This window comes from Heteronotia binoei, chromosome 14, assembly GCF_032191835.1.
Source record: "Heteronotia binoei isolate CCM8104 ecotype False Entrance Well chromosome 14, APGP_CSIRO_Hbin_v1, whole genome shotgun sequence".
NCBI lineage: Eukaryota > Metazoa > Chordata > Lepidosauria > Squamata > Gekkonidae > Heteronotia > Heteronotia binoei.
The window spans coordinates 27,115,881-27,132,944 of NC_083236.1; the positions used below are offsets into that span (position 1 = coordinate 27,115,881).

Genomic DNA, 17,064 nt, shown 5'->3' on the forward strand with positions numbered 1-17,064 from the left:
CTGCCTAGAGCTCCTCGCAGTGCACAAGGCCTTACGGTCCTTCCTCCCATCGCTGAGGAACCAGCACGTCCAGGTCACCTCCGACAACATCGCCACGGTCTTCTACATCAACAGACAGGGAGGCACCGCCTCCATCAGACTCTGCAAGAGGGCCCTGGCGTTGTGGCACTGGAGCATAAGCCAGGGCATCTTCCTCACGGCTGTTCACCTACCAGGAACCGAAAACACCCAGGCAGATGCCCTGAGCCGCCACTCGACCAACAACCACGAGTGGTCCATCAACAGCAAATACATCCGACAGATCTTCAGCATCTTCGGGACCCCGAAAGTAGATGTATTTGCTTCACCGTCAAATGCCCAATGCATCCACTTCTACATGAGGGGTCCTCCGTCTCATCTCTCCAAGGGGGACGCCTTCCTCCAAACGTGGAAGGGAGCACTCCACTACCTCTTTCCCCCCGTTCCACTTATCACCAGAGTTCTACAGAAAATTCAAGTAGACCGCACGAATTGCATCCTAATAACCCCATGGTGGCCCCGCCAGCCATGGTTTACAACCTTGCTGCTTCTGTCCAACAATACATTCCTCCTACTTCCTCAAGCGCAGGACCTCCTCTTCCAACAGGACGGCAAGGTCCTGCATCACAACCCAGCATCACTCAAATTGACAGCTTGGAGGATCAGTTTCTAGAGTTTCCCCCTGAGGTCCGCCAGGTCCTAGTGAATTCCAGAAAGCCATCCACTAGAAAATCCTATCTACTTAAGTGGAAGCGTTTCTCTCACTATGCCTCACAGCATAACTTCGACCCCAGCTGCGCCACCATATCCCAGGTGCTAACCTATACCCTAACGCTCTCCAGGGCGGGGCTCTCATACTCTTCACTGAAGGTACACCTGGCAGCCATCTCAGCCTTCCACCCCCGCATTGGGGGCACGACTGTCTTCTCTCACCATGCTACCAGAGCCTTCCTCAAGGGCATCATTCGCCTACACCCACCAGTCAAACAAATTCTTCCTACCTGGAGCCTCTCTCTCGTCCTAAGCCAGCTCATGAAACCACCTTTTGAGCCCATGGCTTCTATTCCACTACACCTGCTGTCATGGAAGACAGCCTTACTCACGGCTCTCACCACAGGCAAGAGGGCCAGCGACATCTGTGCACTCAGGGCGGACCCACCATATACGATCTTTCACAATAGCACGGTGGTCCTCAGACCCGACCCGACATTCCTGCCAAAGGTCGTCTCTCCCTTTCATCTGGGGAGACAATCAACCATACCAGCCTTCTTTCAGCACCCCACGGATGCAGGGCAAAGGGCGCTCCATAACCTGGACGCACGTAGGGCCCTAGCCTTTTACATAGACAGAACCCGCCAATTCCGTAGAGACCCTAGACTCTTTGTCGCGTACGCCGCCCACAACAAGGGCAGCAAAATATCTACTCAGAGACTTTCCAAGTGGCTCGTTGCCGCTATTGAACTCTGCTACCAACTGGCGAAACAGCCAGTTCCTCAACACATACGAGCCCACTCGACCAGAGCCGTGGCTACCTCGTCAGCCTTCATGAGGGGCATCCCTATAGAGGACATCTGCGCTGCAGCCGTCTGGTCCTCTACATCTACCTTCGCCTCGCACTACGCTCTTGACGTCCGTGCCCGGCGTGATGCCTCCTTCGGACAAGCAGTGCTGCGCTCCATCTTCGACTAACCACCGTGAGTACTATACTCTTTACGTTTTTGTCCTAACCATGCATATTCTTACAGATCCAGCACCCACCTCCGAAGAAATAGCTCGCTAATCACCCATATGTGTGAATGCACAGAGACCACGAAGAAGATGGACAGGTTTCTTACCTGTAACTGGTGATCTTCGAGTGGTCATCTGTGCAATCACACAGACCCACCCAGCCTTCCCCGCTGCTGGACGCTCATCTAGCACATTCGTTTCCACCTATCCGGCGGCGGGAAGAAACTGAGTGGCTAAGCGCCTCCCCCTCGTCCAGGCATGCGCAGTGCCTGCCTCCTCCCCAGGACGAGTGGGAGGCGCGCCAGATCTGCGATCAAGATTGCTTTGAATTCTCCGAGGTTGGGACCAATCCTGCGGATTACCCATATGTGTGATTGCACAGATGACCACTCGAAGATCACCAGTTACAGGTAAGAAACCTGTCCTTTCCAACCTTCAGGTGGAACCTGGGGATCCCCCAGAATTACACCTCATCTCCAGACCACAGAGATCAGTTCCCCTGGAGAAAATGGATGCTTTGGAGGGTGGAGTCTGTGTCATCATGCCCCTCTGAGGTTCATGTCTTCCCCATGCTTCATCCCTAAATATCCAGGAGTTTCTCAGTCTGGGAACTGGCCACCCTATGAGGGAGAAAGCTGTTTTTGAAGGACCTTCCTCGGCCACTACCAGCCTTCACATTCAGGAACTCTTGAGAAGTTTCTGAGGAATCCTAGGCTTCCCCCAAACAAAACCACCACTTTACAGTATCATTTAAAAATGGGTAGAAGTTTGGTATGAGAGAATCTAGATTGGGGTGGCCAAATTGTGGCTCAGGAGCCACATGTGGCTCTTTAACGCATATTATGTGGCTCTCAAAGCTCCCATCACCCCATTGGCTGGCTTGGAGAATGCATTGAAAGTTAAAGTTGCTTTCTTTCCAACCCCTCTTCCCATCTATTTGCCTGTATGCTTGCCTTTCTCCCTCCTTCCTTCCTGCTTTTAAACATTTTGCATTCATGCCTTGTGGCTTTCAAACATCTTATTCTGTGTAGCTTTTATGTTAAGCAAGTTTGGCCACCGTTGATCTAGATGTCGTTAGAGTTTTAAAGGCAAATGAATGGCATCTTTCTCAGAGCTGTACCTCTAATCCTCCTGAGTACTAAAGGAAGCCCTGATGTTTGCAGGACTGTTTAGACTGTAATGCCAGTGATTTAGGTGGTGCTAGTGAAGCTGGGCCCGATCTGAGGGTTGTATCCCAGGATCCTCTGCAAGAGATCCAGGGTGCTCTTCTCTAGTTGTATCTTGCAGCCGCTTCAGGAGGCAAAACATCTTTGGCTTCAGTCTGGAGAGTTTCACTGCCACGTTTCTTATACCCCTGTTTCTTTTTTGTTGTAGGACGACAGTGCTGGCTGCAGTAGCCTTCCTGGATGCCTTCCAGAAAGTGGCAGACATGGCCACCAACACACGAGGTAGGACAATATGAGGGGGAGCTTCTTGGGTATCAATTGAGGGTTAGCATTTGGCTGGTTCCAAAACCAGCCACATGTTTTCAAGGCTTCTTGCTTAGATTTCTGTTTGGAGAACAGTATGGCAGCAGGGAAAAGTGATCACCGAACTGGTAGACCATTTAAGGCAAGCTCTCTTGGCCGTTAACTCTGTAATACACGTTTAACTGCGCATTGTACTTAATTAAATTCTTCTTATCCTTTTGAGATTCCTTGTCAGATCATACCAAGGATGGTGTGATGTAGTGGGTAGAATGCCAGACTAAGGTCTGGGAGACCCAGGTTCACATCCCCACTCTACAGTGGGAGCTTGATTGATGACCTTGGGTCAGTCACACTCGCTCAGCCCAACCTACCTCACAGGGTTGTTGTGAGGGTAAAATGGAGGACAGAATGATGTTATAAACTGCTTTGGGTCCCCCCTGTATTAAGCCCATCTCCAACCGTGGCTAACCACCCCAGTGCTTCTGGGAACATCTTTGTTTGTCTCCAGAATCTACCAGAGGTTTGGTGCTTCTGAACATGGAAAATCCATTTTTGTTAACAGCTATAGACCGCCTATTCACCATGGCTCTTTCCAGTCCCTTTGGACAGCTATATAATGGTTATATTGGAGGTTGTGAGGAGACTTCCAGTGTAACAGCAGAGATCCATGTGGCAACCAGTTCAACATCCATGGGATGGAGTGCTGGCATCAGTGGTCACAGTGGGCTGTTTGGGGTAGCAATTTCTGTAAGCTGAGGGCTTGCTCATCTTATTCTAATTTTAATTGTCCTGCCTTTCTCTTTACTCTGCTTTAAAATGCTTGTGTTGACTATATTTTATTTAAAATAATTATATCCCCCTTTTCTCTTGATCGTGGGGACTCAAAGCTGCTCTCCCCGCCCTTCCTTTTTCTTCTGTTTTTTGCTATCGAGTTGCAGCAAATTTCTGGTGACCCCATAGCAGGTGTTCTTTTATTATTATTATTTTAATTTTCTCAAGAAAAAGTGGGATATAGAAGGGGGAAAGGGATAGGAGAAACTATGAATTCATCAAAAGATCAAATATTTCAAATAGTTACATACAATAAGTAAAATCAACTGTATTAGAGAAAATACATTTCAAATATAGAAGCAGATAATGAAACATCATTATTAAAGTGTTCAGAAATGAGTTCTCTCTTTAAAATAATAGGCCAAATGTTTGGACCCTGTAGGTTTTCAAGGCAAGAAACATTCCGAGGTAGTTCGTCATTGCCTGGCTCTGCCTAGTGACCCTGACTTCCTTGGTCGACTCCTATCCAAATACTAACCAAGGCCAACCCTGCTTAGCTTCCAGGATTTGATGAGATTGGGCTAGTCAAGTCAGGGCCAAAACAGTTTAGAACCAACTACAATCTCAGTTTAACAGAAATATGCAGAGCTTTTTTTGTATCAGGAACTCCTTTGCATATTAGGCCACACACACCCTGATGTAGCCAGTCCTCCAAGAGTTTACAAAAAAACCCAACCTTGTAAGCTCTTGGGGGATTGGCTACATCAGGGGTGTGTGGCCTAATATGCAAAGGATCTCCTGCTAGAATTCCTTCCCTGATTGGACCTGTCGTGTAGGTGAAAGTCCAAAGCTGTATTTGAGAGCTCAAAAAGTGTAACAAAAATGTACATTTGAATCACTGCTCAACTTCAAAATGCACTGCATGATTTTGGTCAAAACACAAGCTTTGTCTGTGCTGTGAGGGTAAAATAATCCTACACCTGCTGCCCTGAATTCCTTGGAGGAGGAGGAGGAGGAGGAGGAGGAGGAAGAGGACATCACAGTGATGCATAGTTTCTCTTTCCTCTGCAACTAACAAAGGCACAGGGTCTCCTAAATAGATGAGAAATGTCATTGAGATAGTCCATAAGAGTGCAGTTATTGGTGGACAGCTGTTTCCCTCATTCCAAAGAGCTTGGTCTCATATTAGCATGCCATGGCTCCATTTGCACATATACCTCGCAGCTACTTTTCTGTTCATGTTCACTCTGGCTTTTCTTTTGGGCAATGATTTGACTCTGCTCTTTTTCTGTTTTGTGTGTGTGTGTGTGTGTCTTTCACCTCCCCCATCTCAGCAGAGTTCCCTGTTAAGGTTTGGGAATTAAAGGAAGCCTCGGGCAGATGTGCAAGGGGATTACCCGAGATTGAACCACAGGAACTAGAAAAGTGAGCCCACCAAGCCTGGTATTTGGAAAGGAGGTCAGGGGGGAGGAGGGGAAGCTTGGGAAAGTTTAACTATAAAAATCAGCGCATGGGGTAGGAAGATTGCTGTGCTTGCTTGCCGACAGTGACTTTTTGAGGATTCCGCAGTGAGGAAAAGCACAATGGCTTCAGGCAAATAGCAGCTAAGATGGTAAAATGAACTGTATCACTTCACAGTACCCGAGGTTTCATGGTTGATGCTTCTCCGCAGAACAAATTCCTTGTACATAGAAAGCTAGACATAATGGGAAAGAACTCAGCAGTAGAGGCAACACCCTTATTTCTGACTTGGCTCTCTGTGGAAACATTACCAGAACCTACACGAAACCCTGGCTTTCACATGGGTCCCTTTGCCTATCATAAAGGGGATCTTTCTTGAAAGCAGATCTGAAGATGTCACCCTGTTCTCGCTGTGTGCAGCCAAAGGGGGAAAGGCACTTCTGTTGAGATCATGATACCGAACTAATAACTCTAGAGAAAATTATCTGGCATGAGGCATGGGGGGTGGGCTCTAATATTCTATGCTTACATATCCAAAAGGTTTTGGTAACAGCCTGAAATCAGCAGTCGGTGGGTGTCAAGGGGACACACGGACAGCTTTGCTGATGAGTTTCGTCATTCAGGCTCCATTCTTTATGCATTTAGGAGATTTATTTGGCTATTTGAGGGCTCCCATTTTGGCTGTGCCTGACCTTGCTCTGTACAAGCCTGGCTGGCTTTCTGTGAAGCAGATGGCCTCTTCCTGTTTTCCAGCCGCCTCCTTGCATCTAGGCCATCTGGAACTCTGCAAAGAGGAGGAGGAGGTGACATACAGTGGAATCAGATTTGTGTGCAGGCACACTAGCCCACTGCCCTGATGCAGATTAGAGTTCTTCAGTGTAATAATTCTGCCGGACACTCTGTCTGCTGGGCATGCTGCTGATGCCAGATCTGGAAGAATCATGTCTAGTGTGTTAGATCTGTCCCTTGAAATAGTTTCAGTTGGTCTTCACACCTGTGAAACTCTTGTCACTCTTTTTCACTCTTTTCTGTCCCCATATTCTCCTCTTTAATCATGCACAGATTAGAAGTGCCCATCCACAGAAGTGCATTGAAAGAACATCCAACATCTTATCCTTCCCTCAAACTTTAGTCATCCTAATTGAGTGTCTGAAAGGACAAACCATGTTTGATTAGATATTTATTCCCCACTTTTCTCCCCCACAGCGACTTCTGTCATTCTCCCCTCGGTTAGTTGTATCTTTCACCACAACATGATGAGATGGGTTAGGCTAAGAGAAAGTGACCAGCCCAGGTTCACCCAGCTGAACTTTGATGTCAGAGTAGAGATTTGAACCCAGGTCTCACACGCTGACCTCTACACCAAGCTGACCCCTTGGGTATGCCTATGAAGGAATAGTGTTTTGCTTTACAGTATAAAATTGAGGGGTTGGGGTTCAATAGTTATTTATTATATTATAATAGTTTGGCCTTTTTTGTACATTTTCAGAAAGCAACACCTGGCTTCAATTTTTATATATTGCTTTATAATAGTATTATTGACCACTGATGTGTATGGTCCTATTAGTCATTTGATATTTTCATCAACGTTGTATGTGAAATCATCAGTTCTGTATGTTAAAATGATTATAAGGTTATGTAAAGCTCATGTTGATGTTCTATATAGGCTGACCTTCAGACTGTTTTTAATATTTTAATCTTTACCATTATGTACACTATTTGAGAGAGAGAGAGATTTCTCCTGCCAAATATATATATAACATATTTAGCTAACTTAAATATGTTATATATATATATATTTGTTATTTGTTATATATGTGTTATATATATGTTATATTTAGGCTAGCTTGACCCTTTTAACGTAGGAATATTTATCTAAGAATTTGTAGTATATTCACAAACTTACAGTTCTTGACATTAACTGCCATGTTGTGTCTGCCAGATTAGTTTTGTGGTGCAGGTGTAACCACAATAGATTGAGAAGTAACCACAATAGGTATTGATTCTGAAGCATGACTCCCCTCTTCTCAAAGCACAGTAAACCCTCCCATGCTTGATGAAAGGAAAATAAGTAAATCTCACACTAGTGAGTAAGCAAGCCACACACCTGAGAGATATCTGTGAGAGCTGGGTCTTGTCCTGCCTGCATTCTGCAGACATTGAGCTGAAAGTACAGTGCCTGGCTGTTCTACCTGAGCAAAGCTAATCAAGCTCCATCTTATTAGTGCCGTGTGCAACTGGTGCAGTGGATAGAGGGTTGGACTAGTGTCTGAGAGACCCAGGTTCAAACCCCTGTTCTGCTGTGGAAGCTTGGGCCCGTCATAGTTTCACAGCTTAACCGGGAGAATGTTGCAAGCCAATCCAAGTCCTCATTGGTGAGAAAGGTAAAGCAGCAAAGAAGTAAATTTTAAAAATCAAATTGAGAAAAATGGTCTTTTTTGTAACTTCATATTACAATGGTGTTTCATTATTTTCTGTTTCATGACTGGTGTCTTAAACTGAAATAAGGTCAGTGGAACTTGCTTCTAAGCAAATGTGATTAGGTTCATAGTTTCCAGATCTCTCTCATTTTTTTCTTTCATCCAGTAACAAGGCTATGTCCTGATAACATCAAGTACTGCCCCTTGTGCTGAAAACTTCCGTCTTTTATTGTTGCTTCCTAGTCGATGATATCATTTGGTTCTTTCTTGTTATTTATTTTTATTTAATTAAATTGATTTGTACTCCACCTTTCTCCCCAATGGAGACCCAAAGCAGCTTATATAATTCTCCTCCCTTTTATTCTCACAACAGCCCTGTGAGATGGGTTAGGCTGAGAGAGTGTAGCTGGCCCAAAATGACATGAGTAGGGATTGGAACCTGGGTCTCTCTCAAATACTAGTCCAACTCTATCTGTCTGTCCCTCTGTCATCTGTCATCATCTATCTGTCTGTCTGTCTGTCATCTGTCTATCTATCTATTTGTCTGTCTTCCGTCTATCATCTTCTATCTATCATCTTCTATCATCTATCTTCTGTCTGTCTGTCTATCATCTATCATCTATCTATCTGCTACAACAGTCATCTTGATCATATATAATCTACAACAATCATCGTAGTCATATATAAGACATAGATACATGAATAATCCTCTACTATCATCAACTACAATCATCTATAATCTCTGTCATACAATTATTAAAAATCATATATTTATTTAGAAATTATATGTACTCTTAATTTTTCATTTGTATTTAAATGTTTTTATTCTCTTTCCTTATTCATATCTAATAATTTGTTATTACATATGTATATTGCCTCTTTTTAGTCCAACACTTTTAACCTCTAAATCACACTGGCTTTCCTGGTGTATATCAGGAATGCCTCTTGGTTCAGTGCTATAAATATTCTAATTGTGCTTTAATTAGAAATTTTTAAAAAAGAAATAAAATAAATGCCAAATCCCTTTTGAGGTTCCTTCCTTGAGTTTCAGCTTTCATTTTAAAAAAGTAATGTTTAGCATTTAGTATTACAGAAAACCCTGTGGGGTAGTATTTGACGTAATGTGCTCAATCAAAAGTCCACCTCATCCTACTTTCCAGCATTGGGGCTGATGAGAGCGGAGGAATTGGGTTGGATCCAGCCATGTACTTGCACAGAGCTTGTGGGTCTTCCCCTTCTCCCCACCAGTCCCTTCTGATACTGGGGAAGCTGATTCTTGGGGTTGCGTGACCAATGTGGAATAACAATCGTGCTAGTCGGTGGGTTTTGTAGCTTAATGCAGGCAGAAAGATAACACAAGACAGGATTCTTAACATTAGGTTTTATTCTTGTTTCCCTCTTACAGATTGTGAATAAATGCTTTTTTGAGGTTTGAAATGAGCAAAACCTTTACTCTGAGTTTTAAGTTTTTCTCTCTCTCTGGACAGAGAACAGGCTGGAAGAGTGGGGAGGCAGTTCAGCTGTTTTCCAGATTTACCTCATCCCACCTTCATACAAATGCCAATAGTTGTAGACAATGGGATAGTCAAGCTCCCCGCCCTCCCACCAAGCAGGGAACAGAGATTTGGAAGAATTAAATACTAGAGTCTACAGGAAGGAAAATTCTAGGGGCTTCAGGAAAGTTTTGTTGTTCTGGCCTGATATGGTCAGTGGGTGGAGAAAAGAGAGGTGATAAAACTCAGGGGAACAAGGAGGAAGGTCTCTTCAGTGTGGAGTCTGCCAGAGCAGACAGAACTCTTAACAGAGGTCTGGAGGAGGCAGCCATTAATCATGTGCTGGCCTGAGGAGCTGAGGGAAACTTCAAGTAATGACACTTCTGTAGAGAAGAAGAAGAAGAAGATATTGGATTTATATCCCGCCCTCCACTCCGAAGAGTCTCAGAGCGGCTCACAATCTCCTTTACCTTCCTCCCCCACAACAGACACCCTGTGAGGTGGGTGGGGCTGGAGAGGGCTCTCACAGCAGCTGCCCTTTCAAGGACAACCTCTGCCAGAACTATGGCGGACCCAAGGCCATGCTAGCAGGTGCAAGTGGAGGAGTGGGGAATCAAACCCGGTTCTCCCAGATAAGAGTCCGCACACTTAACCACTACACCAAACTGGCTCTTTAACATCCTAAAGAAGCCTGTCCTATCTTTTAACATCTGATAGGACATGTATAGAAAGAGAGATAGAGGAATTTGGTTTTACCCGTTACTTTTAAATCCCTTGCTCAGTCTGGTGCTGTGCTAGAAATATGCTTGTGAACATTTTCTTTTTAATAAATTCTTTGTACCTTATGATGCTGGTAGTGGTTCTCTGTAACACATAAACTTCCACTGTCTTGGACATGCTGAGATCATTTGCATGTCAAACATTCTTAGCTAAATACATTAGAATTAAAGGAGCATCAGGAGGAAGGCAGTCAGTTAGGGAGAGGCTATTCCTCCAGGGGTGCAAAAGGCAGTAAATGGTCCCCGTGATGACTAGGCACTGGGCAACAGGAGACACAGAAGCAAGTCTTCAGAACTTGAAATTTGGGAGACCTGACCTTCCCAGTGGGCAATTCCTATAATGATCAGGTGGTGGTGATGGGTTACCAGTGGGAGAGAAAAGCCTCTCCAGGTGTTGTGAAAATCCTGGAGGGAAGGGTGGAACAAGACCTGCAGGTCAGAGCAGACCCATTCTGCCACATAGCCCCTGCTCTACTTTCTTCTCCAGCTTTTTTTCTTTCCCCCCTCTGCTTTCTTCAGTATAGAGGGCCCTGATCTGCCAAGAAACTTGCTGTCTCTCTACTGAGACACACTTCTAAAATGAGTTGCAAAATGGGGCTATCACTTAGGATTCCGCATACCTGACAATGTGAGTGTTTGAAACTAGACCTCACATCCTAGTTCAACATTCTAACCATAACATCACTCTGCTCCATGCTCTGGTGATTAGGCTGGATTATTGTGATGTGTTGCTATATAATACGTGGGGCTGCCCGTGAAAAATATTTGGAAACACAATTAGTTTAAAATGTGGTATCCAGATTATTAAGTGAGACCTGTGTGGGCAGTGATTTCATTTCCAGTTTGTTTCCAAGCACAAACCCAAGTGCTTTTTTGTACCTAGAAAGCTCTCAATGATTTGGAGCTTGGGTATTTCAAGGACTACTTTCTCCAAAATGTATGGAGATCTGCTGCTGTGTTGCTGAAGGGTATTCCCACCTTGGGATACAGCAAAACTGTACTCTTCAGCTTCCTGCAAATCTAATAATGGAGTGCCCTCCTAAAATACATTCACCTGACTCCTGCCACTTGAAAGCAATTTGTTCTGTGAAGCTTTTTGGAGATCCAGTGTGGTGTGGGAGTTAGCAGTATTTAAATGAGACCTGAATAGTGGTATTTATTTACTCCATTTATACATTGGCTTTTGTCTCCATGAGGACCCAATGTGGCTTTTTCCCCCACCACTACCATTTCATACTCACAACAATTTATGAGGTAGGTTTGGCTGAGTGTGTGTGAATGGCCCAAAGTCACCCAGTAGTATTTCATTGCAGATTCAAACCTGGGTCTCCCACATCCTAATCCCACACTCTGATTTACATTGTATAATAATCTCACCAGCCAGATGAGTCAGGCTAAGAGAGCCAGTGAGGTTTAGTGGTTAAGAGCAGTGGACTCTAATCTGGAGAACTGGTTTTAATTCCCCACGCCCCCTCTACATGAAGCCAGGTGGGTGACCTTGGGCCAGTCACAGTTCTCAGAACTCTCTCAGCCCCACCTACCTCACAAGGTGCCTGTGGTGTGGAGAAGAGAAGGTGATTGTAAGATGCTTTGAGACTCCTTAGGGTAGAGAAAAGTGGGATATAAAAAACAACTCTTCTTCTAATCTGCTTTGAGACGCTATAAAAAAGTAAATAAATAAACCACTATGCCATATTGGTTCTCTCTTTGTGGTAGGTGGAACACCATGGGGATGGCAGCAGTTATGAAATAGTTGATAGCTGCAAGAAAGGCAAACAACAATGAGGAGCAGAACAAAAATGATTAATGTTCAAAATCAGTTTTGATAACCCAAGGAAATTGGCAGAATAGCTACACTGGGTGGAAAACCTGAGGGAGAGCCAAAGATCCTGTTAGAGAATGTGATCACCATCCTTTGTGGAGAGCCAGTTTGGTGTAGTGGTTAAGTGTGCGGACTCTTATCTGGGAGAACCGGGTTTGATTCCCCACTCCTCCACCATTTGCACCTGCTAGCATGGCCTTGGGTCAGCCATAGCTCTGGCAGAGGCTGTCCTTGAAAGGGCAGCTGTTGTGAGAGCCCTCTTCAGCCCCACCCACCTCACAGGGTGTCTGTTGTGGGGGAGGAAGGTAAAGGAGATTGTGAGCCCCTCTGAGACTCTTTGGAGTGGAGGGCGGGATATAAATCCAATATTTTCATCTTTATCTTCAATCTTCTAAAGGGGGGAGAGTCACATGACACTGAAGATGGTAAAGAGTGCCTTTAAAGGGGGAGGGTACAAACAGCAGTGTAAGATGACACAAAACTGTAGAGGCCCAAATTTAGAAGAGCAAAGGCATAATTTGAGCTACGGTTAGCTAGGCAGAATCGAGCATGTTCCAAAACATGTGAGCTCATTCAATGGAAGTTCTCTTCTCCTCCCCCCTTTCCACTCAAACTCTGATTTTGGCATGGCAAGTTGGTGTGCGTCAGCCACAAATTAGGGAGAACTGACTCTCAGCCCGGTCCCTAAATATGGTTTGTCTGAGTTTATCTTTGTTGTTAAACCCATCTCTGTTATGGTGGTGTCCAGATGGGGCAATCGGTTTCTGTAGGGCTAGGCAGCAAAAGAACAGTGCTCTGTCATTTTGTGTTCAGATAGCCACAAAAGAAGCAGTGTAGTTGACACCCTTGGTTCTGGGAATATGGATGAAAAAAAGAAGAGGGTATCTGGTCTTTTTATTTATATGCTGCCTTTCTCCCTGATGGGGACCTAAAGAGGTTAACAGTATTCTCCCTGCCAGCTAGTGAGGTGAGTTAGGCTGAGATTAAGTGACTGACCCAGGCTTACTCAGAGTGTTTCTGTGTCAAGAGTAGGGATTCAAACCTTGGGTATCCTAGTTCCTAATCTGACATCCTGATCACTACACCACTTCTTTTGCTTATGAAGAAACAAACTGGCATATGATCTGGCACACTGTGCTCCTCTGTCATGTTCAGGCATGCATATTTATGTGCTGAGCTAAGCTGAATCTGCTTCTTCTAGATACCTGAAGGGGCTGAAAGTTTTAACTTCCAGATACCTGAAGGGGCTGAAAGTTAACGCTCCTCCCCAAATCTCCCCCAAAAGCACAGTGGGGGAGTGAGTTACGGGGGGGAGGGGGAACCTTAAGTACAGGTCCTGTCTTTAGTTAACCATTGAAGCACACATCATACATCTGAAGCAAACTGGGATATTTCTGAGGGGAGACCCAGGAATTGTGTAGGAGTAGCTGAGGCTATCTGAGAATTTGCCACATGGATAAAGAGGCTGTTCTAAGGGGTCTCCAGAGGTGGTGGCTCCATACTGGAAAGAAGCAGGCAAAATATTGTGGATATTGGACCAAATATGTCAAGGGCTTTAGTAGTGAAAAACAGTAATTGTGCCCAGAAGACTAAAGACCAGAGGTTGGAGCTTCTCAAGTTCATGGGGTAGGTTTATGTTTCACTTTTCACCTTGCCTCCCACCTGCCTAAACAGAGTTGTTCCTCCTCAGATCATTGAGACATGGTCTTTTCATCTCCATATTTGTTGTGGCTACTTCCTCTTCACCACTCTGTCATGAACCACCCTTGACCCTGCCCCCCCCACACTTTCATTCAGAGTTATTCATTCTCCCCCCACACAGCTGCTGCTGCCATCTTTAATGAGGCACCTCAAAGCTGTTGACCTTTTCACAGTATTCAAAGTCATTTCTCTTGAATTGTCTTGGATCCCTTTCTTCTCGAAGTGAAAATTTTGCTGGGATTGGTGGGAACTGCAGTACTGTTCTTAAACTTTAGTGGAGTCAGACCATCCCTGAAAAGAAACAAACTTTGGGATAGCAGTGTTTTAGTCACTGTTGTGAAAAAAAGGAGTTTTTTGACAGGACGTTTGGAGAAAGGAAGCTGGAGAGTGTGCTCTGAGTTAAGTCTGGTTGTACGTACAAAAGGGGGAAGCAGTGAAATGTGTGATATCTGAGAGGTGCGCTCCAAGTTCCCTACCTTCCTGGGAGGTTTTTGCAGTAGGAAAGGGCCTTAGATTCTGTGATACGGTTGGGGGTGAGGATGGAAAAATGTGCTGAGCTGACCCCAGCCGTGGGGAAAGGAAGAGTTCTTTGTCAAATCCAGGAAAGGAGAGTGGGTGGAGTTCAATTCTTTTTGTGAATGGCCATGGAGCTGAGGGAACACGCGAAGGAAGTGAGTCAGCCTCCTTCCGTCCTCTGCTACAGCTGCACAGCAGGTGTGGCTGGACTCAGGATATGCCATAACCCCACAGCAAGAAAGTGGTGTGTGAAGCGCCCTGCTGTTGTTGAAGACAGGACTTGTTGCGTTTTTCCCAGGGACGAAATAAGTTCCCCAGGATAATAGGGTGAGAGCCATTTTTTGTCTGAAAGCAGCACAGAAAAATAATAATGGTAAAACCATCCATGACTTAAAACCCTCTGACATCCTCCTAGTAATGAAAGCTACAAGGGCAGTTCAGTTGATAACCAAAGAATTCCTTGCAGGACTGGTACAAAGGATGGGCAAAATAAAACCTATTGGAATGTGGCAGATAGCCAAGGTCGTGAAGGAAGCCTTGTCAGGTTCCTGCCATAGAAGCCTTTGATGCCATAGCATCTTCCCAAAAGCAAGTGCCTAAGAAATTGCTGTTGAGGAAAAGGTACTTCTGGACCCAGCATCCTAGTAGAAACATGGTCACAAGGTCATGAACAGGCTAGAGACAGAGTAGTGGTCATGGGTGGAATTGGAATTTGCAAAGAGATTAGAAACTTGTGGATTGGATGGGCATCAAGGATGACTGGTGAAGTTCCCCCAAGCCTCAGTAAAACACTTGTGGCCTCTGTTGGTGTCTGGAATCCTGAATCCCATTTACAGGTTTATTGACTGATGCTCTGTCCTTCTTCCAGCTGGGTGTAACTCAGTTTGCTTTTGAGAACAGGCCTTCCTGGCTATAGACAGACCATTTCTGGTTTGAGGAAAATCCTGGGAGCCATGTGGGCTGTGTCTTGACAGAATTTGGAGAAAGGAATTTGGAAATCTCCTGCCTGTGTTGCTTCACAAGTCTGTGGCAATGACTTCAAAGGAAATAGAGCAACACAAGTCTTTGAAGGCATTGAAAGGGGGGAGACAAGCCTAGAGGTGTGATATTTTGTATTCTAAAGAATGTGAGACTCACAGAATGGCAAGTTGTGTGTGTGTGTTTTAAGGAAACCCTTGTGACTATTGATCAGATCCTTTAAATGTTAAGAAGGCTGAGATGTGACCACTCAGCAGTGGTAAAATAAGGTAGAAATGGAGCTATCCATTTTGTGAATCGGTTGTGGCACAAGAGACTTTAGGAATTCAAGGTTTGGGGGATTTTTTTTTTTATGTGGATGATGGATTGGAACCAGTTAGCAAAGCTTGACCTTAAAGCTTGTACCCTGGATCTACTGGGAGGTAGCCAGTGACAAGATCTGAGGCAGGTCTCTAGCTAAAACAGGCCTGCAGCGGGTTTCATGCTTGTCTATTTCCAATTCTTTTTGAACAAGAGGTCAATCTGTGCTTTTCCATTGGGGGATTTTTTCCTCCTACATTTGCATAATTATATTTTTAATTCCTTTATCATCGGTGTCTTTTTTTCTCATTATGTGTGCCAATTGCTGGTACAATAACAAAAGATGAATTCATGGCTTTAGATGTTCCATTGAGTCTAGCCCTTGGGGCTTTGAGCCTCAGCCTGACCAGTGAGGGTCATGTGGTAGTTCCTGGAAATGGAGTGAGCTTTAATCCTAATGAAGGGTGGGAACATTTGCTTGAAATACTAAGCTGTGAGTGGCCTGGTGGTCTCTAAAATTACAGTGTTTTCAGTAATGTAGTGTTCAGCATTTTATTCCTGGGGAAGAGACGTTTAAATTGCTCTGTATTTAGCCAAAGAGCTTGCAGTTTTCTTAGACTCGTTCACAGTGGCTCTGAACTGTGTGAGCTGAGAAGTCCTGATTCAGATCCTTCCATCTATCATGAATTTGCTTTGTGGCCTTCAGTACACTACTTTCTCTCAGCCTGGATTCAGCCACCCACACACCCACGATCCTTAAAGGATGCTTTTATCCCATATCCCACAATCAGGGCAGCCTAATTTGCACCTTATGCAGATTGTTCACTAACTTTTCAGATCAAGAATTTTTATTGTGCATTAGTGTTCTCCTGCAAGTATAGCGGCATGAATCTTTGCTGACAGCAGCAGGAAAGAGTAGAAACTCTCCTCTGTTCCACCAGACTTTCTTTTTGAATCCAAATTCAAGTGTTTTCTCAGTAAATGCGCAGTCCTAACCCAACCTTGGTGGAGATCATCTGAGGATGGGTCTGCAGGAACCAGGCACCCACCCCCCCCAGCCATCATACCTGGACCCAGCTCCAGCTGAAGCATCCCTCCCTGCAGATGTAATTACTGAGGCCATTTGAGGGAGGGGAGGGAGCAACCAGGAACTGCTGTGTGTTTCCTCCCTGCCATACCCTTTTCTTGCTGAGATATCTCATTTGCTCTTATCCGTCCACCTAGCTGGAATTGCAAGACAACATACTTAAGATCATAGCACCTGAAATGTCAATTTTTATGTTTTAAATTGCTTTTATTGTTTTTATGTTTTATTATATGTCTGTATTCATGACCATGTGAGCCTGCCTCGGTGGGGAGAGCAGAATATAAATGGAATTAAATAAATAAATTTAGCATCATTTTTTTCTTGATGTTTGGCTTTACCTTTAAACTACTTTGAGAATGCTGGTGTTTGAAATCAATAATGCAAGGCTTTTGATGCAATCTTTTGCACACCTACTTCAAAACCAGTTCTTGCTGATTTCAGTCAGGCTTCAAAAGGGTTGAAGATGATTGCTGCCTTTGGAGCCAAGTCAGCATATCTTCAGTAGAACTTTAAATGCTGAG

The 17,064-nt window shown here is 44.6% G+C and overlaps 1 protein-coding gene across 4 annotated transcripts in view; it reads left to right on the plus strand.

Moving 5' to 3' along the window:
- The window catches only part of MTSS2 (MTSS I-BAR domain containing 2), an 84,198-nt gene that overhangs the window by 37,204 nt on the left and 29,930 nt on the right, over positions 1-17,064 (plus strand). For all 4 annotated transcript variants that reach the window (XM_060253980.1, XM_060253981.1, XM_060253982.1 and 1 more), the window contains exon 3: positions 3,121-3,194. In XM_060253980.1, coding sequence (XP_060109963.1) covers positions 3,121-3,194 — 74 coding nt within the window. The remainder of the gene's footprint in view (positions 1-3,120; positions 3,195-17,064) is intronic.